At 45.1% G+C, this 27,747-nt stretch overlaps 1 protein-coding gene across 1 annotated transcript in view; it reads right to left on the bottom strand.

Moving 5' to 3' along the window:
* Positions 1–493: 493 nt before the first annotated feature.
* The window catches only part of LOC115156358 (uncharacterized protein CXorf21 homolog), a 39,987-nt gene continuing 12,733 nt past the window's right edge, over positions 494–27,747 (bottom strand). The window contains exon 3 of the mRNA XM_029703837.1: positions 494–524. Within this exon, the coding sequence (XP_029559697.1) occupies positions 494–524 (31 nt within the window). The remainder of the gene's footprint in view (positions 525–27,747) is intronic.

The raw sequence follows: 27,747 nt of genomic DNA on the forward strand, positions 1-27,747 counted from the left end.
ACACACACACAGTAAAACTCTGTCCCTCATGTGGTGTGTAGACCTTCCTTAATTTCTGTTCAATGGGGCTCATTTATCATTTCCATTAAATACTGTATGTAAAATTTGTTCAGTTCAAAGCAATGGACATCAGTGATGAATAGTGATGAAATAGTGATGAAAACCTTGTTTCATTTATATTTGTTCAAGATAAACATGTTTTATTCCACCCATGTCTTGATTATAATAGATTCTATATTTTTTTTAACAAATAGCGCTTTTATTGATAAATGTGATCTAGCAGAGGTAAATTGCAAATATTTACCATGTATACTGTCTATATTGCTTGTAATTGATATAAGTCAAAATCTAAGTACTAAGTATTTTTACGTAAATTGTTATGGTTGTATTGCTTTAAAAACCCAATAATGTTGTGGGTCCATCAGACCCGAGAACATTGGGTGAATAACAAAAACATCAACAACACAAGGGTTAAACTGGTAACGGGTTACCTTCAGATGAGTCTTGAGAGGCTTGTGGGCGTCCTGGAGAAAAACAAGTTGAGACTTGTGAGAGTCTCAACTTTCCATAGAGATGTCATATTAGTGTGTAGGCCAAACCATTCAGACACTACAGATGTTTTCGTGAGAAGGACGATTTTCGGGATGTCTCATGGTCTGATGAACACCGCTGTGGCTTGGCCACCTTCCACCACAGATGCGGAAGGCCGCCATTGGCGGATGCGGTACATTGAGACGCAGCCCATGAAAAAATATATATCTCTAGCTTAAACAGGCAGCTTTTGATGGGGATTTCTGTATTATGTTAATTAGATTTCTGCAGGGGCACGTGTTTTTTTTAAAGAACCATTGCCTTGTGCCTTGAAATTCCGTAACCAAAAACTCACATATCTTTAAGATATTTTCTACTTTCTCTCCCCCATGAGGAGGGAGGATAATGAAAGCTCCCAGAAGTAACAAGTAAATGTAGAACTATCAATTAGTTATAGTGTTTTTACTGATATCAATTTTGTTTATGAATTATTAAGTGATTAAAACTAGTACATTTCAGAAAAATCTGTGACGGAATCACACATAACACGTACACACATTCACCATACACACACTTCCACACTTCCACACTCATCACATACGCTGCTGCTACTGTCTATTATCTATCCTGTTGCCTAGTCACTTTACCCCTACCTATATGTACATATCTACTTCAATATCCTCGTACCCGTGCACATCGACTCGGTACTGGTACCCCACATATATAGCCAAGCTACCATTTCTCATTGTGTATTTATTCCTTGTCTTACATATTTTTTTTGTATTCTGCGTTGTTGGGAAGGGCCCGTAAGTAAGAATTTCACTGTTAGTCTACACCTGTTGTTTACGGAGTATGTGACAACATTTAATTAGAACATTTTATTTGAATGTCCTGAACAGCCATTCTGAAAGTACTTTTTCACTCATAGCTAACTACAAGGAAGTTTGAAAAGACAGGCTGAATGGACAGGGAGCTTATATTCATGAGCTCGACTTGACTGACAGCTCTTTGAAATAAATCATTCTCTCTACTATTATTCTGACATTTCACATTCTTAAAATAAAGTACTGACCCTAACTGACCGAAGACAGAGAATATTTACTACGATTAAATGTCAAGAATTGTGAAAAACTGAGTTTAAATGTATTTGGCTAAGGTGTATGTAAACTTCCGACTTCAACTGTACATGTGAGATGAGTGAAGTAGTATGTAAACATTTTTTAAACATTATTAAAGTGACTGGTGTTCCATTATTAATTATTCATTCCAAGTCTATGTATATAAGGCAGCAGCCTCTAAGGTGCAAGGTTGCGTAACCAGGTGGAAGCCGGCTAGTGATGGCTATTTAACAGTCTGATGGCCTTAAGATAGTAGCTGTTTTTCAGTCTCTCTGTCCCAGCTTTATTCACCTGTACTAACAACACCTTCTGGATGGAAGTGGGGTGAACAGGTAGTGGCTTTGGTGGTTGATGTCCTTGATGATCTTTTTGGCCTTCCTGTGACATCGGGGGCTGTAGGTGTCATGGAGGGCAGGTAGTTTGCCCCGTTTGGTAGATTGGGCAGACTGCACCACCCTCTGGAGAGCCCTGTGGGCGGTGCAGTTGCTGTACCAGGTGGTGATACAGCCCGACAGGATGCTCTCAATTGTGCATCTGTAAAACTTTGAGGGTTTTAGGGGCCAAGCCAAATTTCTTCAGCCTCCTGAGGTTGAAGAGGTGCTGTTGCGCCTTCTTCACCACACTGTCTGTGTGGGTGGACCATTTCAGATCATCAGTGATGTGTACGCCGAGGAATTTGAAGCTTTCCACCTTCTCCACTGCGATTCCGTTGATGTGGATAGGGCAGTGCTCCCTCTGCTGTTTCCTGAAGTCCACGATGTGTATTTTTTATTTGTATTTATTTCACCTTTATTTAACCAGGTAGGCCAGTTGAGAACAAGTTCTCATTTACAACTGCGACCTGGCCAAGATAAAGCAAAGCAGTGCTACAAAACAACAACACAGAGTTACACATGGGATAAACAAACGTACAGTCAATAACACAATAGAAAAAATGTATAGTGTTTGCAAATGAAGTAAGGAGATAAGGCAATAAATAGGCCACAGTGGTGAAATAATTACAATTTAGCAATAAACACTGGAGTGATAGATGTGTGGATGAGAATGTGCAAGTAGAAATACTGTTGTGCAAAAGAGCAGAAAAAAAATATGGGGATGAGGCAGGTTTGGTTGGATGGGCTTTTTACAGATGGGCTGTGTACAGCTGCAGCGACCGGTAACAGCTCCTCTCACGATGCTTGAAGTTAGTGAGGGAGATATAATTCTCCAACTTCAGTGATTTTTGCAATTCTTTCCAGTCATTGGCAGCAGAGAACTGGAACAAAAGGTGGCCAAAGCAGGTGTTGGCTTTGGGGTTAACCAGTGAGATATACCTGCTGGAGCTCGTGCTACGGGTGGATGTTGTTATCGTGACCAGTGAGCTGAGATAAGGCGGAGCTTTACCTAGCAAAGACTTGTAGATGACCTGGAGCCAGTGGGTTTGGCGACGAATATGTAGTGAGGACCAGCCAACGAAAGCATACAGGTCGCAATGGTGGGTAGTATATGGGGCTTTGGTGACAAAACGGATGGCACTGTGATAGACTGCATCAAATTTGCTGAGTAGAGTTTTGAAGGCAATTTTGTAAATGACATCGCCAAAGTCAAGGATTGGCAGGATAGTAGTGTATGTTTGGCAGCATGAGTGAAGGAGTCTTTGTTGCGAAGTAGGAAGCCGATTATAGATTTAATTTTGGATTGGAGATGCTTAATGTGAGTCTGGAAATAGAGTTTACAGTCTAGCCAGACACCTAGGTATTTATAGTTGTCCACATATTCTAAGTCAGAACCGTCCAGAGTAGTGATGCTAGGCGGGTGGGTGGGTGCGGGCAGCTATCGGTTGAAGAGCGTGCATTTAGTTTTACTAGCCATTAAGAGCAGTTGGTGGCCACGGAAGGAGTGTTGTATGACATTGGAGCTTGTTTGGAGGTTTGTTAACACAGTGTCCAAAGAAGGACCAGATGTATACAGAATGGTGTCGTCTGCATAGAGGTGGATCAAAGAATCACCCACAGCAAGAGCGACATCATTGATACATACAGAGAAAAGAGTTGGCCCGAGAATTGAACCCTGTGGCACCCCCATAAAGGTCCGGACAACAGGCACTCTGATTGACACACTGAACTCTATCTGAGAAGTAGTTAGTGATCCAGGCGAGGCCGTCATTAGAGAAACCAAGGCTGTTGAGTCTGCCGATAAGAATACGGTGATTGACAGAGCTGAAAGCCTTGGCCAGGTCGATGAAGATGGCTGCACAGTACTGTCTTTAATCGATGGTGGTCATGGTATTGTTTAGGACCTTGAGCGTGGCTGAGGTGCAGCCGTGACCAGCTCGGAAACCAGATTGCATAGCGGAAAAGGTACGGTGGGATTCGAAATGGTCGGTGATCTGTTTGTTCACTTGGCTTTTAAAGACTTTAGATGGATGGATACAGGTCTGTAACAGTTTGGGTCTAGAGTGTCTCCCCCTTTGAAGAGGAGGAAGACCGTGGCCGCTTTCCAATCTTTAGGAATCTCAGACAATACGAGAGATTGAACAGACTAGTAATAGGGGTTGCGACAATGGCGGCGGATAAGTTTAGAAAGAGAGGGTCCAGATTGTTTAGCCCAGCTGATTTGTAGGGATCCAGGTTTTGCAGCTCTTTCATGACATCAGCTGTCTGGATTTGGGTGAAGGATAAGCAGGGGGGGGCTTGGGCCAGTTGCCGCGGGGGGTGCAGAGCTGTTGGCCAGGGTTTAGGTAGCCAGGTGGAAAGCGTGGCCAGCCGTAGAGAAATGCTTATTGAAATTCTTGATTATCGTGGATTTATCGGTGGTGACAGTGTTTCCTAGCCTCAGTGCAGTGGTCAGCTGAGAGGAGGTGCTCTTATTCTCCATGGACTTTACAATGTCCCAAAACTTTTTGGAATTAGTTTTGCCGGATGCAAATTTCTGTTTGAAAAAGCTAGCCTTTGCTTTCCTAACTGACTGTGTATATTGGTTCCTGAATTCCCTGAAAAGTTGCATATTGCGGGGACTTTTCGAAGCTAGTGCAGTGCGCCACAGGATGTTTTTGTGCTGGTCAAGGGCAGTCAAGTCTGGAGTGAACCAAGGGCTATATCTGTTCTTAGTTCAACCATTTTTGAAAGGGGCATGATTATTTAAGATGGTGAGGAAGGCACTTTTGAAGAACAACCAGGCATCCTCTACTGAGGGGATGAGGTCAATATCCTTCCAGGATACCCTGGCCAGGTCGATTAGAAATGCCTGCTCGCAGAAGTGTTTTAGGGAGCATTTGACAGTGATGAGGGGTGGTCATGTGACCGCGGACCCATAACGGACGCAGGCAATGAGGCAGTGATCACTGAGATCCTGGTTGAAAACAGCAGAGGTGTATTTAGAGGGCAAGTTGGTCAGGATGATATCTATGAGGGTGCCCATGTTTACGGATTTGGGGTTGTACCTGGTAGGTTCCTTGATAATTTGTGTGAGATTGAGGGCATCTAGTTTAGATTGTAGGACGGCCGGGATGTTAAGCATATCCCAGTTTAGGTTACCTAACAGTACGAACTATGATGATAGATGGGGGGGCAATTAATTCACATATGGTGTCCAGGGCACAGCTGGGAGCTGAGGGTGGTCTATAACAAGTGGCAACAGTGAGAGACTTATTTCTGGAGAGATGGATTTTTAAAAGTAGTAGCTCAAACTGTTTGGGCATAGACCTGAATAGTAGGACAGAACTCTGCAGGCTATCGCTACAGTGGATTGCAACTCCGCCCCCTTTAGCAGTTCTATCTTGGCGGAAAATGTTGTAATTGGGGATGAAAATGTCAGAATTTTTGGTGGCCTTCCTAAAACATGATTCGGACATGGCTAGGACATCAGGGTTGGCGGAGTGTGCTAAAGCAGTGAATAAAGCAAACTTAGGAAGGAGGCTTCTGATGTTAACATGCATGAACCCAAGGCTTTTCCGGTTACAGAAGTCAACAAATGAGAGCGCCTGGGGACACACAGGGCCTGGGTTAACCTCTACATCACCAGAGGATCAGAGGAGGACTAGGATAAGGGTCCAGCTAAAGGCTATAAGAACTGTTAGTCTAGTGCGTACAGAACAGAGAGTAAAAGGAGCAGACTTCTGGGCATGGTAGGATAGATTCAGGGCATAATGCACAGACAAGGGCATGGTAGGGTGTGAGTACAGTGGGGGTAAACTTAGGCAATGAGTGACGATGAGAGAGGCTGCATCTCCGGAGGTGCCAGTTGAGCAAGGTGCGGTCTGCGCATGTGTGTAGAGCGGGACTAGGAGCTCCACAGTAAAACAAAATAATGAGAGCTACCCTAAACAACAGTATACAAGGCATATTGACATTAGAGGGAGGCATAAAGCAATCACAGGTGTTGATTGGGAGGGCTAAGACAACAATGGGTAAACAGCTAAGACAACAACAACTGGTAAATGGCGTTGATTGGGTAGAGAGTGTAAGTTAGCTACACACAGGGCCTGAGTTCGAGGCTGGGGTTGACAGATAAACAAAATTAAGTACCGTGTTAACGATCAGCTCCTTTGTTTTGTTAACGTTGAGCGAGAGGTTATTTTTCTGGCACCACTCTCCCATGGCCCTCACCTCCTTCCTGTAGGCTGTCTCGTCATTGTTGGTAATCAGGCCTACTACTGTTGTGTAGTCTGCAAACATGATGATTGAGTTGGAGGTGTGCGTGGCCTCGCAGTAATGGGTAAACAGGGAGTACAGGAGGGGGCTGAGCACGCACCCTTGTGGGGCCCCTGTGTTGAGGATCAGCAAAGTGGAGGTGTTGTTTCCTACCTTCACCACCTGAGGGCGGCCTGTCAGGAAGTCCAGGACCCAGTTGCACAGGGCGGAGTTCAGACCCAGGGCCCCGAGCTTAATGATGAGCTTGGAGGGTACTATGGTGTTGAATGCTGAGCTATAGTCAATGAACAGCCTTCTTACATATGTATTCCTCTTGTCCAGATGGGATAGGGCAGTGCGATGGTGATTGCATCATCTGTGGATCTATTGGGGAGGTAAGCAAATTGAAATGGGTCTAGGGTGTCAGGTAAGGTAGAGGTGATATGATCCTTAACTAGCCTCTCAAAGCACTTCATGATGACAGAAGTGAGTGCTTCGGGGCAGTAGTCATTTAGTTCAGTTACCTTTGCTTTCTTGGGTACAGGAACAATGGTGGACATCTTGAAGCAAGTGGGGACAGCAGACTGGGATAGGGAGAGATTGAATATGTCTGTAAACCTTCCAGCCAGCTGGTCTGCGCATGCTCTGAGGACGCGGCTAGGGATGTCGTCTGGGTCGGCAGCCTTGCGTGGGTTAACACGCTTAAATGGCCACGGAGAAGGAAAGCCCACAGTCCTTGATAGCGGGCCACGTCGGTGGCATTGTGTTATCCTAAAAACAGGCGAAGAAGGTGTTTAGTTTGTTCAGAAGCAAGGCTGCCACGACGTGGCTGGTTTTCCTTTTGTAGTCCGTGATTGTCTGTAGAGCCTGCCACATACGTCTCGTGTCTGAGCCGTTGAATTGCGACTCCACTTTGTCTCTGTACTGACGTTTTGCCTGTTTGATTGCCTTACGGAGGGAATGACTACACTGTTTGTATTCGGCCATATTCACAGTTCCCTTATCATGGTTAAATGTGGTGGTTTGTGCTTTCAGTTTTGCTGCCATCTATCCACGGTTTCTGGTTTGGGTAGGTTTTGTCACAGTGGGTACAACATCTCCTATACACTTCCTGATGAACTCAGTCACCGTATCCATGTATTTGTCGATGTTATTCTCAGAGGCTACCCAGAACATATCCCAGTCCGTGTGATCAAAACAATCTTGAAGCATGGATTCACGTCCCTGCAAACACGCATTCTCCAATGTTGGTTACAAGGTGATACTTATTTGAATTAGGTAAGAGAATATCATGTGTATTAAACTAGAGTTAAGGTGATGTCACCTTGTCCCCTTAATAATGAATCCAAGTGTTTGACATGGGGGAGGGGACCAGTAACTTTATGATCAAACTTTATCAAAGTAGAAGCAACATACATTTTTCATACTTTGGTCATCATACTTTGATCTGTTTTCGTTTGAATATCATCAAATTTCATGAAAAACATGATTTTGATTGTTCATGACCTTTAACAAGTTTGGACAGCACAGCACAGTACATTACAGTAGAGTAAAGTAAAGAAAAGTACGCAGTAGAGCACACTAGAGTTGACTACACTATAATGTACCATATAATACTGTACTGTACTGTACTGTACTGTACTGAACTATACTTTACTTTACTGTGCTGTTCCGTACTGAACTTTACTGTACTCTACTGTACTCTATTGTACTTTACTGAACTCTACTCTACTGTACTGAACTATGCTCTACTTTACTGTACTCTAATATACTGTACTGAACTATACTCTACATTACTGTACTGTTCTGTACTGATCTCAACTGTACTCTACTGTATTCTATTGTACTGTACTGAACTCTACTCTACTTTACTGTACTCATTAAAATAATAGCCAGTGTGTAGAATAATACCCAAATTTGCAAAGGAGGATATTGCATATTTATATTTTTTTTGTACCTATTTAGGATACATCACCATGAAGAGAATGACATTCATATCCATAATTATGGATTTCTGTGTAGTAAAGTTCAGGGACCCATTGATGAAATTCTGTTACCGTTACCGGGTGTGGATCCACTTCACATACTGTAGTTCAATAACCAAAATCGTTTTTTCAAACTCAAAGTGTCATGTCATAGCTGACACCCTATTATTTCTGCAGACATCTTTTAATCTTCATTCGGAGCAGATATTTATGAACAGAGTTTTGGGAAATCGTGGACACAAAGAACTGAGGGAGATTTTACTGTAATTCTGTAACCACACTTTGCATCTACACAGTTTTTCCAGTAATTTTAGTAAAATGTTCTGTGTAAATTATTAAATGTAGTCTTTGTGCATAGAGTGGTATGGTTTGTTCAACTATGAAATTAATGGTTTCTGTTTGGCATACATTTTAAGTGAAAAAATCTGAGTCTCAGCGCAATTCTGTCAACGTGGAATTGTCCAGTGGTAAGCGCTGTATGGAAACTGATTTACACCAGTGAGAAGTCTGAACAGGCTTTAGGGTTGCCATGACCCAAGAAGACAGCACTTAGGCACAATTCAGCATCTCCAGCCTTGGAGAGTCTGGAGAGAAAGACAATTGGATGTGGACACACACAAACACATAAACAAACTCCCACACACATAAACACACTCACACACAAACACACGCATGTACATTCTCAGAAAAACTTTAGAGGACAACTTTCACAGACAACTCTTGTGGGCTTCAAGGTTTTGTGTTAAATGGTTCTGCTGGAAAAAGCTTTTTGTTTGTTGATGTGTTGTGCTTGCTTCAGACGGTTGCCATGGAGACCGCCTCCATTTTCTCCTCTCTGTGGCTGAGCTCATAAAGGACTGTGGCCTTGTCTTCATCGAAGTTACAAATTGAATACTGCACTTTCCAAGGACTCCGGTCTCTAACATACAGCCGTGTGTGTGTGTGTGTGTGTGTGTGTGTGTGTGTGTGTGTGTGTGTGTGTGTGTGTGTGTGTGTGTGTGTGTGTGTGTGTGTGTGTGTGTGTGTGTGTGTGTGTGTGTGTGTGTGTGTACACATTTTACTATAATTGAAAGTACCAGAAGTCCTCACAAGAATAGCAAGCCAACTACTGTAAAATCCAAAGAAGTGAGGACATTTTGCATCTCCTCACTTGTAAAAAGGCTATTTTAGGCTCAGGGGTTAAAATTAGGGTTAGGCGTTAGGGTTAGGTTTAGGTTTAGGGTTAGATTTAGAGGGGTTAAGGTTAAAATAGGATTTTGAATGGGAATTAATTGTTGTTCCCCAAAAAGTTCTCACAAGTATAGTAAGACATAGCTGTGTGTGTGTGTGTGTGCATGTGTTTAATTGAGTCATCTTATGCTACACAAAGATAAATAACATTTTTCTAAACTAATCCAGTCAGTTAATTAGATCTATTGCAGCCGTTACTTAAATGGTTTATCAATGTTCCCAACCCTGACAGTTACTCTGAATGCAGGTTGCGAGTGAATAAAAATTCCAACTGTTATATGTCCTAACGCTGGCTGGATTCCAATATGAATTGCATATCACTTTGCAAGCCAGCGTAATGTGAACCAGTAGGTTTCTAACACTACTAGTGATGTTATGTTTGATACTGGAGCTCAGAGGCATGCGTCAAAATCGCTAAGCAGCTAACTTTGTCGAAATCCTTAAACATCTAACTTCGAAGCAGTGTGTCGATGTGTGTGTGATGTCCGAAGCTTGGTTTGATCGCACTTTGTTTGATCATGCTTTTTCAAACCATGTGTTGCAAAATGCGAGATCCCACTTATTTCGCCATGTTTCCAGTGCTTTCTTCGAATCCAAGCTGCTTTCAAACGACCTCTACTGAACAACCATAGTTACAAATACAGAGCCTTCAGAAAGTTTTCAGAGCCTTTGACTTTTTCCACATTTTGTTACGTTACAGCCTCATGGTAAAATGTATTGAATAGTTTTTTCCCTCATCTATCTACACACAATACCCCATAATGACAAAAACAGGTTTTTAAACATTTTTGCTAATTTATTAGAAATAAAAAACTGAAATATTACATTTACATAAGTATTCAGACCCTTTACTCAGTACTTTCTTGAAGCACCTTTGGCAGCGATTACAGCATCGAGTCTTCTTGGGTATGACGCTACAAGCTTGGCACACCTGTATTTGGTGTGCTAAGCCTGCACAGCTATTTTCAGATCTCTCCAGAGATGTTCGATCGGGTTCCAGTCCGGGCTCTGGCTGGGCGACTCAAGGACATTCAGAGACTTGTCCCGAAGCCACTCCTGCGTTGTCTTGGCTGTGTGGTTAGGGTCATTGTCCTGTTGGAAGATGAACCTTCGCCCCAGTCTGAGGACCTGAGCGCTCTGGAGCAGGTTTTCATTAAGGATTTCTGTTTTTTGCTCCGTTCATCTTTCCCTCGATCCTGACTACTATCCCAGTCCCTGCTGCTGAAAACCATCCCACCATGCTTCACCGTAGGGATGGTGCCAGGTTTCCTCCAGACCTGATGTTTGGCATTCAGGCCAAAGAGTTAAATCTTGGTTTCATCAGAGCAGAGAATCTTGTTTCTCATGGTCTGAGAGTCTTTTGGCAAACATCAAGTGGGCTGTCATGTGGCTTTTACTGAGGAGTGGCTTCTGTCTGGCCACTCTACCATAAAGGCCTGATTGGTGGAGTGCTGCAGAGATGGTTGTCATTCTGGAAGGTTCTCCCATCGCCACAGAGGAACTCTAGGCCTCTATCAGAGTGATCATCGGGTTCTTGGTCAACTCCCTGACCAAGGCCCTTCTCCCCCGATTGTTCAGCTCTAGGAAGAGTCTTGTTGGTTCCAAACTTCTTCCATTTAAGAACGATGGAGGCATTGTGTTCCTATGGAACTTCAATTCTGCAGACATTTTTTGGTACCTTTGCCCAGATCTGTGCCTCGACACAATCTTGTCTCGGAGCTCTAAGGACTATTCCTTCTACCTCATGGCTTGGTTTTTGCTCTGACATTCACTGTCAACTGTGGGACCTTATATAGACAGGTGTGTGCCTTTCCAAATCATGTCCAATCAATTGAATTTATCACAGGTGGACTCCAATCAAGTTGTAGAAACATCTCAAAGATGATCAATGGAAACATGATGCACCTGAGCTCAATTTCGAGTTTCATAGCAAAGGGTCTGAATACTTATGTATTTCTTGTTTTTTATTTCTAATAAATTTGCAAATATTTCTAAAAACTTGTTTTGCTTTGTCATTATGGGGTAATTGTGTGTAGATTGCTGAAGATTTTTATTTATTCAATCCATTTTAGAATAAGGCTGTAACTTAACAAAATGTGGAAAAAGTAAAGGGGTCTGAGTACTTTCCGAAGGCACTGTTATAGTTGAAATCACACTTTCTGCACTGTTGTTGAAATAATTTGTTTTATTTGGTATGGTATAAGCTTCTGTCTTAACCATCCTAAATAATGCATAGATTCTGTTTTTGACAAATAGTAAGCCTGAAGGCAACAAAGGGAAGCATAATGTAAGATGCAAACATGGTACTCCAACTGATTATAGGCACACAAAAAAAATGTTATTTATTGCTTACTCAGAGTAATCAGCTGTTTTTCCCACACAATTTTGTGAAAGCGGTGAAGCCTTCAGAAAGCCTTGGTTTCCCATCAATGAACACTACTGTATTAAAGTAAAACATTGCAATCAAAGTAAGGCCTTATGACATATGTAATGTATTGTGTTAAACAGTTACATTTGTATGGTAACCATTTCAGTAACGGGTGTAATAAATCAAACTAACTGATTGGATTAGTTTAGAAAAATGTATTTTATTTATCTTTGTGTAGCGTACGATTAATCAATCAATATACATGCAAATATATATAGATATACAGTACCAGTCAAAAGTTTGTACACACCTAATCATTCAAGGGTTTTTCTTTATTTTGACTATTTTCTACATTGTAGAATAATAGTGAAGACATCAAAACTATGAAATAACACATATGGAATCATGTAGTAACCAAAAAATTGTTAAACAAATCAAAATATATTTTATATGTGAAATTCTTCAAAGTAGCCACCCTTTGCCTTGATGATAACTTTGCACGCTCTTGGGATTCTCTCAACCAGGTTGAATTTCTATCAGCATGTTAATTAAATGTGCAACCAGAGGAAAAAAAACTCTAGACCAACTTTACTCCACACACAGCTCTCCCTCGCCCCCCATTTGGCAAATCCTGATTCCTGCTTACAAGCTAAAACTAAAGCAGGAAGTATCATCAAATCAAATCAAATTTATGTATAAAGACCTTCTTACATCAGCTGATATCTCAAAGTGCTGTACAGAAACCCAGCCTAAAACCCCAAACAGCAAGCAATGCAGGTGTAGAAGCACGGTGGCTAGGAAAAACTCCCTAGAAAGGCCAGAAACTAGGAAGAAACCTAGAGAGGAACCAGGCTATGAGGGGTGGCCAGTCCTCTTATGGCTGTGCCGGATGGGGATTAAAACAGAAGATGGCCAAGATGTTCAAATGTTCATAGATGACCAGCAGGGTCAAATAATAATAATCACAGTGGTTGTCGAGGGTGCAACAGGTCAGCACCTCAGGAGTAAATGTCAGTTGGCTTTTCATAGCCGATCATTCAGAGAATCTCTAACGCTCCTGCTGTCTCTAAAGAGTTGAAAACAGCAGGTCTGGGACAGGTAGCACGTCCAGTGAACAGGTCAGGGTTCCACAGCCGCAGGCAGAACAGTTGAAACTGGAGGAGCAGCACGGCCAGGTGGACTGGGGACAGCAAGGAGTCATCAGGCCAGGTAGTCCTGAGGCATGGTCCTCGGGCTCAGGTCCTCCGAGAGAAAGAAAGAATTAGAGAGAGCATACTTAAATTCATACAGGACACCGGATAAGACAGGAGAAATACTCCAGATATAACAGACTGACCCTAGCCCCCCGACACATAAACTACTGCAGCATAAATACTGGAGGCTGAGACAGGAGGGGTCGGGAGATACTGTGGCCCCATCCGACGATACCCCCGGACAGGGCCAAACAGGCAGGATATAACCCCACCTACTTTGCCAAAGCACAGCCCCCACACCACTAGAGGGATACCTTCAACCACCAACTTACCATCCTGAGACAAGGCCAAGTATAGCCCACAAAGATCTCCACCACGGCACAACCCAAAGGGGGGCGTCAACCCAGACAGGAAGATCACGTCAGTGACTAAACCCACTCAAGTGACGCACCCCTCCTAGGGACGGCATGGAAGAGCACCAGTAAGCCAGTGACTCGGCCCCTGTAATAGGATTAGAGGCAGAGAATCCCAGTGGAGAGAGGGGAACCGGCTAGGCAGAGACAGCAAGAGCGGTTCGTTGCTCCAGTGCCTTTCCGTTCACCTTTACACTCCTGGGCCAGACTACACTCAATCATAGGACCTACAGAAGAGATGGGTCTTCAATAAAGACTTAAAGGTTGAGACTGAGTCTGCGTCTCTCACATGGGTATGCAGGCCATTCCATAAAAATGGAGAAAGCCCTGCCTCCAGCTGTTTGCTTAGAAATTCTAGGGACAGTTGGGAGGCCTGCGTCTGTGACCATAGCGTACATGTAGGTATGTATGGCAGGACCAAATCGGAAAGATAGGTAGGTGCAAACCCATGTAATGCTTTGTAGGTTAGCAGTAAAACCTTGAAATCAGCCCTTGCCTTAACAGGAAGCCAGTGTAGAGAGGCTAGCACTGGAGTAATATGCTACATTGTTTTGGTTCTAGTCAAGATTCTAGCAGCCGTGTTTAGCACTAACTGAAGTTTATTTAGTGCTTTATCCGGGTAGCCGGAAAGTAGAGCATTGCAGTAGTCTACCCTAGAAGTGACAAAAGCATGGATGAATTTTTCTGCATCATTTTTGGACAGAAAGTTTCTGATTTTTGCAATGTTACGTAGATGGAAAAAATCTGTCCTTGAAACAATCTTGATATGTTCGTAAAAAGAGAGATCAGGGTCCAGAGTAACGCCGAGGTCCTTCACAGTTTTATTTGAGACGACTGTACAACCATCAAGATGAATTGTTAGATTCAACAGAAGATCTCTTTGTTTCTTGGGACCTAGAACAACCATCTCTGTTTTGTCCGAGTTTAAAAGTAGAACATTTGCAGCCATCCACTTCCTTATGTCTGAAACACAGGCTTCCAGCAAGGGCAATTTTGGGGCTTCACCATCTTTCATTGAAATGTACAGCTGTGTGTCATCCGCATAGCAGTGAAAGTTAACATTGTGTTTTCCCAAATGACATCACCAAGAGGTAAAATATATAGTGAAAACAATAGTGGTCCTAAAACGGAACCTTGAGGAACACCGAAATTTACAGTTGATTTGTCAGAGGACAAACCATCCACAGAGACAAACTGATATCTTTCCGACAGATAAGATCTAAACCAGGCCAGAACTTGTCCGTGTAGACCAATTTGGGTTTCCAATCTCTCCAAAAGAATGTGGTGATTGATGGTGTCAAAAGCAGCACTAAGGTCTAGGAGCACGAGGACAGATGCAGAGCCTCGGTCTGATGCCATTAAAAGGTAATTTACCACCTTCACAAGTGCAGTCACAGTGCTATGATGGGGTCAAAAACCAGACTGAAGCATTTCGTATACATGGTTTGTCTTCAGGAAGGCAGTGAGTTGCTGCGCAACAGCTTTTTCAAAAATGTTTGAGAGGAATCGGAGATTCGATATAGGCCAATAGTTTTTTATATTTTCTGGGTCAAGGTTTGGCTTTTTCAAGAGAGGCTTTATTACTACCACTTTTAGTGAGTTTTGTACACATCCGGTGAACAGAGAGCCGTTTATTATGTTCAACATAGGAGGGCCAAGCACAGGAAGCAGCTCTTTCAGTAGTTTAGTTGGAATAGGGTCCGGTATGCAGCTTGAAGGTTTAGAGGCCATTACTATTTTCATCATTGTGTCAGTACCAGTGACTCGCTCAATAAGGAAGTGGGCAGATGATGCAGATGCTAAGCTACATGACTGTTTTGCTAGCACTGGGGGCATTGAGGAGTACACCACATCAGTCACTGGCTTCATCAATAAGGGCATCGATGACGTCGTCCCCACAGTGACCATACGTACATACCCCAACCAGAAGCCATGGATTACAGGCAACATCCACACTGAGCTAAAGGGTAGAGCTTCCGCATTCATGGAGTGGGACGCTTATAAGAAATCCCGTTATGCCTCCGACGAACCATCAAACAGGCAAAGCGTCAATAAAGGACTAAGATTGAATCGTACTATACCAGCTCCGATGCTTGTCGAATGTGGCAGGGCTTGAAAACTATTACGGACTACAAAGGGAAGCACAGCCGCAAGCTGTCCAGTGACACGAGCCTACCAGATGAGCTAAATAACTTCTATGCTCGTTTTGAGGCAAGCAACACTGAAGCATGCATGAGAGCATCAGCAGTTCCAGACGACTATGTGATCACGCTCTCCGTAGCGATGTGAGTACGACCTTTAAACAGGTCAACATTCACAAGGCGGAACATGTACTCCGAGTATGCGCTGAACAACTAGCAAGTGTATTCACTGACATTTTCAACCTGTCCCTAACCGAGTCTGTAATACCAACATGTTTCAAGCAGACCAAGAACACTAAGGTAACCTGCCTTAATGACTACGGACCCATAGCACTCACATCTGTAGCCATGAAGTGCTTTGAAAGGCTGGTCATGGCTCACATCAACACCATTATCCCAGAAACCCTAGACCCACTCCAATTTGCATACCGCTCTAACAGATCCACAGATGATGCAATCTCTATTGCACTCCACACTGCTCTTTCCCATCTGGACAAAAGGAACACCTACGTGAGAATGCTATTCATTGACTACAGCTCAGTGTTCAACACCATAGTGCTCTCAAAGCTCATCACTAAGCTAAGGACCCTGGGACTAAATACCTCCCTCTGCAACTGGATCCTGGACTTCCTGACGGGCCGCCCCCAGGTGGTATCTGCCACTCTGATCCTCAACACGGGGGCCTCTCAGAGGTGGGTGCTCAGTCCCCTCCTGTACTCCCTGTTCCCCCATGACTGCATGGCCAAGTACGACTCCAACACCATCATTAAGTTTGCAGACGACACAGCAGTGGTAGGCCTCATCACCGACAACAACAAGACAGCCTATAGGGAGGAGGTCAGAGACCTGGCAGTGTGGTGCCAGGATAATACCCTCTCCCTCAACGTGATCAAGACAAAGGAGATGATTGTGGACTTGGGGTCCACATCACCAAAAAACTATCATCGTTGAAACACACCAAGACAGAGGGTAGTGCGTACGGCCGGCCCAGTACATCACTGGGGACAAGCTTCCTGCCATCCAAGACCTCTATACCAGGCTGTGTCAGAGGAAGGCCCAAAAATTTGCCAAAGACTCCAGTCACCCTAGTCATAGACTGTTCTCTCTGCTACCGCATGGCAAGTGGTCCCGTAGCACCAAGTCTAGGTCCAAAAGGCTTCTTATCAGCTTCAACCCCCAAGCCATAAGACTTCTGAACACCTAATCAAGTGGCTACCCGGACTATTTGCATTGTCTCCCCCCCACCCCCAGTTTTTCGCTTCTGCTACTCTGTTTATTAACCATGCATAGTCACTTTACCTCTTCCTACATGTACATATTACCTCAATTACCTTGACTAACCGATGCCCCCGCACATTGACTCTGTACCGGTACCCCCTGTATATACTGTAGCCTCGCTACTGTTATTTTATTGTTACTCCTTAATTATTTGTTATTTCTCTATTTTTTACTTCAGTTTACTTTAGTAAATACTTTAACACTTTTTTTCTTTAAACTTCATCGTTGGTTATGGGCTTGTAAGGAAGCATTTCACTGTAAGGTTTTTTTATTTGAATTGATGAGGTAGTCACCTGGAATGCATTTCAATTAACAGGTGTGCCTTATTAAAAGATCATTTGTGTAAGGTCTGTCGTCAGGAATGGACCAAAATGCGGCGGAGGTAGTGTTCAACATGATTTAATTAAACGAACACTTTACAACTACACAAAACAAAAAAACTGACAGCCAACACAGTCCTGTCAGGTGCAACCACTGTGACAAGAACAATTACCCACGAAACACAAAGGAAACGTAGGCAACTTATGTGTGACTCCCAATCAGCCACAACCCTCTACAGCTGTGCCTGATTGGAAGTCACACGGCCAAAATCAACGAAACAATCAAAAACACACACTCTCTTCTGCCACATCCTGACCCAACTACACCCTCTACTGGTCAGGACGTGACAGTACCCCCCCCCCCCCCCTCAAAGGTGCATACCCCGAAATGCACCTACACAAAACACAGAAGAAAAAGAAAAAAAAAACGACTACAAAAAAAAATTCCCCTAAACAAAAAGGGAGGGAAGGGAGGGTGGCTGCCGTCAACGACGGCACTGTTCTACACCCTCCCTCCCCCAACCCACCTATCCTGGAGGTGGCTCAGGTGCGGGACGTAAACCTCGCTCCACCTTCGGCGTCGTCCACTTTGGTGGCGCCGATAGCTGCGCCGGGCAGACGGGCCACTCGGGCTGACCCTAGCAGACGGACCACTCGGGCTGGGCCGGAGGACAGGCGGGCCACTCGGGCTGGGCCGGAGGACAGGCGGGCCACTCGGGCTGGGCCGGAGGCACGGCGGGCCACTCGGGCTGGGCCGGAGGCACGGCGGGCCACTCGGGCTGGGCCGGAGGCACGGCGGGCCACTCTGGCAGATCCGGCACGGCGGGCCACTCTGGCAGATCCGGCACGGCGGGCCCCTCTGGCAGATCCGGCACGGCGGGCCACTCTGGCAGATCCGGCACGGCGGGCCACTCTGGCAGATCCGGCACGGCGGGCCACTCTGGCAGATCCGGCACGGCGGGCCACTCTGGCAGATCCGGCTCAGGATTCACCAGGCTGGGGAGACATGAAGGAGGCCTGGCTCTGGGCGCAGGCCCTGGACTCACCAGTCTGGGAAGACCCGCTGGAGGCCTGGTTAGAGGAGGTGGCACAGGAGAGACCAGGGTGGAGAGACCCACTAGAGGACTGGTCCGTGGAGGAGGCACGGGCTTGACCAGGATAGGGAGACCCACTGGAGGACTGGTCCGTGGAGGAGACATGGGCTTGACCAGGATAGGGAGACCCACTGGAGGACTGATCCGTGGAGGAGGCACGGGCTTGACCAGGATGGGAAGACATGCAGGAGGCCTGGTTCTGGGCGTAGGCACAGGACGTGCAGGGCTGGGAAGACATGCAGGAGGCCTGTTTCTGGGCGCAGGCACAGTCTTTACCAGACAACCAGCACGCACCTCAGGACGAGTATGGAGAGCTGCCTCAGGTGACATCATTCCCACGACACGCTCATTAGGGCGAATGCCGTACTTTATGCACCACACTAGCAGCTCTCTCATCTCTCTCTCCTTTAATTTACCCATTAACTCTGTCACAGTCTCTGCCTCGTACCCCTCGCTCACCTCCCATGTCAGCCCGACTGGCTCTGGTTCCGACCTCGGCTCCGCCGACTGTCCCGTGTGCCCCCCCCAAAAACAATTATTGGGGCTGCCTCTCGTGCTCCTTGCGCTCTCTCTCCTCGTAATAGCGCCTCTCCGCTCTCGCCGCTTCAATCTCGCACTGCGGGAGGCGATAATCCCCAGCCTGAGTCCATGGTCCCTCTCCGTCCAGGATTTGTTCCCAAGTCCATTGGTCCATAACGCTGTACTCCTGCTGCTCCTTCCTCCTCCGCCGCTTGGTCCTGGTTTGGTGGGTAATTCTGTAAGGTCTGTCGTCAGGAATGGACCAAAATGCGGCGGAGTTAGTGTTCAACATGATTTAATTAAACGAACACTTTACAACTACACAAAACAAGAAAACTGACAGCCAACACAGTCCTGTCAGGTGCAACCACTGTGACAAGAACAATTACCCACGAAACACAAAGGAAACGTAGGCAACTTATGTGTGACTCCCAATCAGCCACAACACTCTACAGCTGTGCCTGATTGGAAGTCACACGGCCAAAATCAACGAAACAATCAAAAACACACACTCTCTTCTGCAACGTCCTGACCCAATTACACCCTCTACTGGTCAGGACGTGACAATTTGAAGAATTTCTTTCCTTCTTAATGCGTTTGAGCCAATCAGTTGTATTTTGACAAGGTAGGGATGGTATACAGAAGATAGCCCTATTTGGTAAAAGACCAAGTCCATATTATGGCAAGAGCAGCTCAAAAAAGAGAAACGACAATCCATCATTACTTTAAGACATGAAGGTCAGTCAATGTGGAACATTTCAAGAACTTTTAAAGTTTCTTCAAGTGCAGTCGCAAAAATCATCAATCACTATGATGAAACTGGCAATCATGAGGACCGCCACAGGAAAGGAAGACCCAGAGTTACCTCTGCTGCAGTGGATAAGTTCATTAGAGTCCTCAGGAATTGCAGCCCAAATAAATCTTCACAGAGTTCAAGTAACAGACACATCTCAACATCAACTACTCAGAGGAGACTGTGTGAATCAGGCCTTCATGTTCGAATTGCTGCAAAGAAACCACTACTAAAGGACACCAATAATAAGAAGAGACATGCTTGGGCCAAGAAACATGAGCAGTGCACATTAGACCGGTGGAAATCTGTCTGATTAGTTCAAATTTGAGATTTTGGTTACAACCACCGTGTCTTTGTGAGTAGGTGAACACTGTCAGTAATATATTTAGAATTCAAGGCACACTTAACCAGCATGGCTACCACATCATTCTGCAGCGATACGCCATCTCATCTGGTTTGTGCTGTCATTTGTTTTTCAACAGGACAATGATCCAACACACCTCCAGGCTGTGTAAGGGCTATTTGACCAAGAAGGAGAGTGATGGAGTGCTGCATCAGATGACCTGGCCTCCACAATCACCCGACCACAACCCAATTGAGATGGTTTGGGATGAGTTGGACTGCAGAGTAAAGGAAAAGCAGCCAACAAGTGCTCAGCATATGTGGGAACTCCTTCAAGACTTTTGGAAAAGCATGTTTTTGGTTACGACATGATTTCATATGTATTATTTCATAGTTTCGATGTCACCACTATTATTCTACATCGTAGAACATAGTAAAAATAAAGAAAAACCCTTGAATAAGTAGGTGTGTCCAAACTTTTGACTGGTTCTGTATATGTATTTATTTATTTATTAAAAACAACCTGCATAGCTTGCTGGGAAATGTGATAATGATGGGTGTGGTTTTGATGGGACTGTATTACTCTCCACAATGTAGAACAATAACTCTGGTTATTTTTACCAACACTGAGGAACTTCTACACCACTATATCAGAGGGAATTTAACTCCTGAATAAACACTAGAATTGTTATACTGAAAAATCAACACTGCCCAATTTACTGTGTAGCACAGTAGTTTTCTCCCACATGCAGCCAAGGCTGCTTGGCATTTGCTGCTTTGTTTGCTGTGAGCAGGCCAACCTTGGGTTTGTGTACCGACCTTGTACACTGTTACAGGGGGGAGAGAGAGAGAGAGAGAGAGAGAGAGAGGGGGGGGAGAGAGTGGGGAATGGGGAGAGAGTGGGGGACAGGGAGAGAGAGATAGAAAGAGAGAGAGAGCGAGAGTAAGTGTGATAGAGAGACAGAGAGATGGAGACAGAGAGAGAGTGGGGGACAGGGAGAGAGGAAAAGGGTGTGTAGGAGAGGGAGGAGATAGAGAGAGAGAGAGAGAGAGAGTGTGTGTATGTGTATGTGTATGTGTGTGTGCGTGTGTGTGTAAAGGGGGTAAACAGTAGGCAGTGTTTGTTTGTTCATTGGGAGGTTGTGAGATGATGGAACTGTCACTGAACTACATTTATTAACAACTGGATTTACCCATAATGACTCCATGATAGAAAGAGATAGATGGAGAGAGAGAGAGAGAGTAAGATAGACACCATTAATTATTAGAGACTGTACTGCACGGTAAATAAATAACAAACAAAATAAACAAGAAGCAAAGAGCAATCTATAAAAAAACGTACTGTGTGAGTCGTCTCTCAAACTATAGAGACGCGCACGCATGCACCTGCCATTGCCATTGCTGGTGAAAGGACAGAGTAAGTGGAGGAAGAGGTGGATTAGCCAAGGTTGAGAGGGACAGGGGGAAGATGGGGGAGGAGGAGGGAGGGGGGGAGGGAGGGGGCGAGGTAATCAAGGTCATAGCCATAAGTCTGCAACATGCTACTGAATCCATACAAATCTGTCTGTCTCTGCTTCTGCTTCCTCTACAGCAGGAGTTCCCAAAATGTTGGCCATTTTGATAACAAAAAATGTTAATGACCCTACCATGTAAAAAAGGTTATGTAATCAACGGCCACTGTTTACTTTTTAAATTGGGGCTATGACAGTCTATTACAAATCAGTCTGACAGTACTTTTGACAGTATTTCAATCTGAAGGAAGCATGGTTTGAAGTGACTGAAATACATCAGAAAGGAAGTGCAGACGATCATCAGGTAATAAGATCTTCTGTGTAGAAAAGAACAGTTCTCCCAGCCTGATTTAGTGCCTGGTCTTGTCCACGCTGTTCTAACGAGTCATGAGCAGCGTGTGGCCATTGTAGAGGGAACATAGTCGTATCTTTCAGTGATGGGGTCCTAATGTTTTTAGTTTAAACCGTTCAAAATATAGAGCCACATTTGTGTGAATTTGTATTTAAAACATTTATTGGACGTTTATTTAATATTTAATCATGAAGAAAACATAAACCGCTCTGTTTATTACAACCCCATCTAGCAGACCCCATCTAGCAGACCCCATCTGGCAGACCCCATCTAGCAGACCCCATCTAGCAGACCCCATCTGGCAGACCCCATCTAGCAGACCCCATCTAGCAGACCGCATCTAGCAGACCCCATCCAGCAGACCCCATCTAGCAGACCCCATCTAGCAGACCCCATCTAGCAGACTGCATCTAGCAGACCCCATCTAGCAGACCCCATCTAGCAGACTGCATCTAGCAGACCCCATCTAGCAGACCCCATCTAGCAGACTGCATCTAGCAGACCCCATCTAGCAGACCCCATCTAGCAGACCCCATCTAGCAGACTGCATCTAGCAGACCCCATCTAGCAGACCCCATCTAGCAGACCCCACCTAGCAGACCGCATCTAGCAGACCCCACCTAGCAGACTGCATCTAGCAGACCCCATCTAGCAGACTGCATCTAGCAGACCCCATCTAGCAGACCCCATCTAGCAGACTGCATCTAGCAGACCCCATCTAGCAGACCCCATCTAGCAGACCCCATCTAGCAGATCGCATCTAGCAGACCCCATCTAGCAGACCCCATCTAGCAGACCGCATCTAGCAGACTGCATCTAGCAGACCCCATCTAGCAGACCCCATCTAGCAGACTGCATCTAGCAGAACCCATCTAGCAGACCCCATCTAGCAGACCCCATCTAGCAGACCCCATCTAGCAGACTGCATCTAGCAGACCCCATCTAGCAGACCCCATCTAGCAGACCCCATCTAGCAGACCCCATCTAGCAGACCCCATCTAGCAGACCCCATCTAGCAGACCCCATCTAGCAGACCCATCTAGCAGACCCATCTAGCAGACCCCATCTAGCAGACCCCATCTAGCAGACCCCATCTAGCAGACCCCATCTAGCAGACTGCATCTAGCAGACCCCATCTAGCAGACTGCATCTAGCAGACCCCATCTAGCAGACTGCATCTAGCAGACCCCATCTAGCAGACTGCATCTAGCAGACCCATCAAGCAGACCCCATCTAGCAGACTGCATCTAGCAGACCCCATCTAGCAGACCCCATCTAGCAGACCCCATCTAGCAGACCCCATCTAACAGAGTGCATCTAGCAAACCCCATCTAGCAGACTGCATCTAGCAGACCCCATCTAGCAGACTGCATCTAGCAGACCCCATCTAGCAGACCCCATCTAGCAGACCGCATCTAGCAGACCCCATCTAGCAGACCCCATCTAGCAGACCGCATCTAGCAGACCCCATCTAGCAGACCCCATCTAGCAGACCGCATCTAGCAGACCCCATCTAGCAGAACCCATCTAGCAGACCCCATCTAGCAGACCCCATCTAGCAGACCCCATCTAGCAGACCGCATCTAGCAGACCCCATCTAGCAGACCCCATCTAGCAGACTGCATCTAGCAGACCCCATCTAGCAGACTGCATCTAGCAGACCCCATCTAGCAGACCCCATCTAGCAGACCGCATCTAGCAGACCCCATCTAGCAGACCGCATCTAGCAGACCCCATCTAGCAGACCCCATCTAGCAGACCCCATCTAGCAGACTGCATCTAGCAGACCCCATCTAGCAGACCCCATCTAGCAGACCGCATCTAGCAGACCCCATCTAGCAGACCCCATCTAGCAGACCCCATCTAGCAGACCGCATCTAGCAGACCCCATCTAGCAGACCCCATCTAGCAGACCGCATCTAGCAGACCCCATCTAGCAGACCCCATCTAGCAGACCGCATCTAGCAGACCCCATCTAGCAGACCCCATCTAGCAGACCCCATCTAGCAGACCCCATCTAGCAGACCCCATCTAGCAGACCCATCTAGCAGACCCATCTAGCAGACCCCATCTAGCAGACCCCATCTAGCAGACCCATCTAGCAGACTGCATCTAGCAGACCCCATCTAGCAGACCCCATCTAGCAGACCGCATCTAGCAGACCCCATCTAGCAGACCCCATCTAGCAGACCGCATCTAGCAGACCGCATCTAGCAGACCGCATCTAGCAGACCCCATCTAGCAGACCCCATCTAGCAGACCGCATCTAGCAGACCCCATCTAGCAGACCCCATCTAGCAGACCGCATCTAGCAGACCGCATCTAGCAGACCCCATCTAGCAGACCCCATCTAGCAGACCCCATCTAGCAGACCGCATCTAGCAGACCCCATCTAGCAGACCCCATCTAGCAGACCCCATCTAGCAGACCCCATCTAGCAGACCGCATTTAGCAGACCCCATCTAGCAGACCCCATCTAGCAGGCCGCATCTAGCAGACCCCATCTAGCAGACCCCATCTAGCAGACCCCATCTAGCAGACCGCATCTAGCAGACCCCATCTAGCAGACCCCATCTAGCAGACCCCATCTAGCAGACCCCATCTAGCAGACCCCATCTAGCAGACCCCTAGTTTGGGAAACGCTGTCCTCTTCTCTCACCACTTCTTTCTATTTGCTTATTTTCTCTCTTCTCCTCTCTCTTATATTATTTTATCTTGTTACTCCTCTCCCTTTTTCTATTCTGTGTTTTTTTGTATTTCCCTTTACCTCTTTCTCAGGTTCACTATCCAGATCTTTACTCCATGCATCTCTTTTGTCCTCCTGTCTCTTTCCCATTCTCTCTCGCTCTCTCGCTCTCCCTGTTCTTCTTTTGCTCTCTGTCTCCCCTCTCTAGCCTACTACTTACAGTACACAGCAAATTGGCCAGTGTTCCCTAGTGGTGTAAAATAACCCCAGTGTTGGTGTTAATAACCAGTGTAGAGTGTAAGAGTGTGATTGTGTTAGTTTTACTCTGTGGAGAGTAAAACAATCCCATCAAAACCACACCCATCATTATTTCCCAGCATGCTCTACTGCAGCTAGATTGCGTAGGATTGTTTTTAATACACACTATATACACAAAAGTATGCGGACACCCCTTCAAATTAGTGGATTTGGCTATTTCAGCCACACCCTTTGCACACAGCCATGCAATCTCCATAGACAAACATTGGCAGTAGAATGGCCTTACTGAAAATCTCATGTGCCTTTCAATGTGGCACCATCATAGGATGCCACTTTTCCAAAAAGTCAGTTCAAACAATTTCTGGGCTGGTAGAACTGCCCTGGTCAACTGTAAGTGCTGTTATTGTGAAGTGGAAACATCTAGGAGCAACAACGGTTCAACAGGACCGCTGAAGAGTGTAGTGAGTAAAAATAGTCTGTCCTCAGTTGCAACACTCACTACCGAGTTCCAAACTGCCTCTGGAACCAACATGAGCACAAGAACTGTTCGTCGGGAGCTTCATGAAATGGGTTTTAGTGGCCTAGTAGCCACACACAATCATAAGATCACCATGCGCAATGCCAAGAATCGGCTGGAGGGGTGTAAAGCTCGCCGCCATTGAATTCTAGAGCAGTGGAAATGTGTTCTCTGGAGTGATGAATCACGCTCCACCATCTGGCAGTCCAACTGACGAATCTGGGTTTGGCGGATGCCAGGAGAATGCTACCTGCCCCAATGCATAGTGCCAACTGTAAAGTTTGGTGTAGGAAGAATAATGTTTGGGGCTGTTTTTCATGGTTCGACTCCTTAGTTCCAGTGAAGGGAAATCTTAACGCTACGGCATACAGTGACATTCTAGACGATTCTGTGCTGCCAACTTTGTGGCAACAGTTTAAGGAAGGCCCTTTCCTGTTTCAGCATGACAATGCCCCTGTGCACAGAGCCCTGACCTCAACTCCATCGAACACCTTTGATCACCGTTGGGATGAATTGGAACGCCGACTGCGAGCCAGGCCTAATTGCCCAACATCAGTGCCTGGCCTCATTAATGCTCTTGTGGCTGAATGGAAGCAAGTCCCTGCAGCAATGTTTCAACATCTAGTGGAAAGTCTTCCCAGAAGAGTTGCTGTTATAGCAGTAAGGGGGGGACCAACTCAATATTAATACCCATGATTTCGGAATGAGATGTTCGACAAGCTGGTGTCCACATACTTTTGGTCATGTAGTAAATGTGTTTTTGCATGTACATTGATTGATTTATTAACCTTATGCTACACAAAGATAAATAACATACATTTTTCTAAACTAATCCAATCAGATTTATTGCACCTGTTACTGAAATCGTTGTTCCAGTTTAAATGGTTTAGGTAGATGCCATTATTAATATTCCTAACCCTGACAGTCATTCTGAATGCAGGTTGAGGGTGAATGATGTTAAATCGAATTCAATCAGTGTAGATGAACAGGAGGAGACAGGTTAACGAACGATTTTTAAGCCTTGAGACAATTAAGTCATGGATTGTGTATGTGGGCTATTCAGAGGGTAATTGGCAAGACAAGATATGTCAGTGTCTTTGAAAGTGGTATGGTAGTAGATGCCAGGTGCTGGGTTTTTCACACTCAACAATTTCCTGTGTGTATCAAGAATGATCCACCACCCAAAGGACATCCAGCCAACTTGATACAACTGTGGGAAGCATTGGAGTCAACATGGGCCAGCATCCTTGTGGAACTCTGTCGTCACCTTGTAGAGTCCATGTCCCGGCGAATTGACACTGTTCTGAGGGCAAAAGGAGGTGAAACTCAATATTAGTATGTAATGTATTGTCATAAACGGTTTAATTTTAATGATAACATTCGCCTAGATTAGAAATTAACTTGGTGACGTCCACAGGACTGAAAATGAACGAATTCAACAACAATGTCTCTGTCCAGTCATGGGTGGTAACTGCAATTTCAATTTCAAAAGGCACACTTGATAAGGCACACTGGGAAATTATATTGGAGGTTAGTCTGTATAAATGTTTACATAAGAGCATGTAGCAATAAAGACTTGTAAGTGTTATTGTGGTGTTCTTATACCGACACTGAGTGACCTTGTCAAGAGATATGGACCTCTTGGTGTGATGGTTCAAATTCCTATATGAGGTGCATAACACCATTGGTGCAAACTATCTACATTGAGTGTACAGAACATTAGGAACACCTGCTCAAGCCCTGATATAAACTGACCAGGTGAATCCAGATGAAAGCTATGATCCCTTATTGATGCCACATAAATCCACTTCAATCAGTATAGATGGAGAAGAGACAGGTTAACTTAAAATATGTATAGGCAAAAGAAACGCACACCTATTTAGGCGAGGTTCTGGCTAGCGGAGTGGAACACTTAAAAAAATAAAGGCGAGCTGCACACTCTAGGAGCTCAGATACAAAAAGAAAAAAATATGTATATAGTTATGTCCAACGTTTCAACAGACAAGCTGTCTTCATCAGGGTATAATGACAAACACTGCGGGATGACTCATTTATATAGTGTCAAAAGACACACACAGGTGTATGTAATCATGGCCGGGTGTGGCCTGATATCATTGGTTATTTTTCATATATTAAAATAGCATACAAAAAACATAAATGGATAGTGTATGATCACAGATACAATTTAGCTACATAAGCCTACAAACATTTACAATAGCAAAATCACAATAATCACATAAATATTTTTGCATCTGAGTTCCTAGAGTGTGCGGCTCTCCTTTATTTTTTCAACTTAAAATATGTGCCATTCAAAGGGTGAGTGGACAAGACAACATATTTAAGTGCCTTTGAATGGGATATGGTGGTAGGTCCATGTCCCAATTAACTGAGGCAGTTCTGAGGGCACAACAGGGGCTATTCAATATTTGGAAGGTTTTTCCTAATGATTTGTACACTCAGTTTACACTTTATGTGTTAAAAATACTGT

This window comes from Salmo trutta, chromosome 20, assembly GCF_901001165.1.
Source record: "Salmo trutta chromosome 20, fSalTru1.1, whole genome shotgun sequence".
In the NCBI taxonomy this organism is placed as follows: Eukaryota; Metazoa; Chordata; class Actinopteri; order Salmoniformes; family Salmonidae; genus Salmo; species Salmo trutta.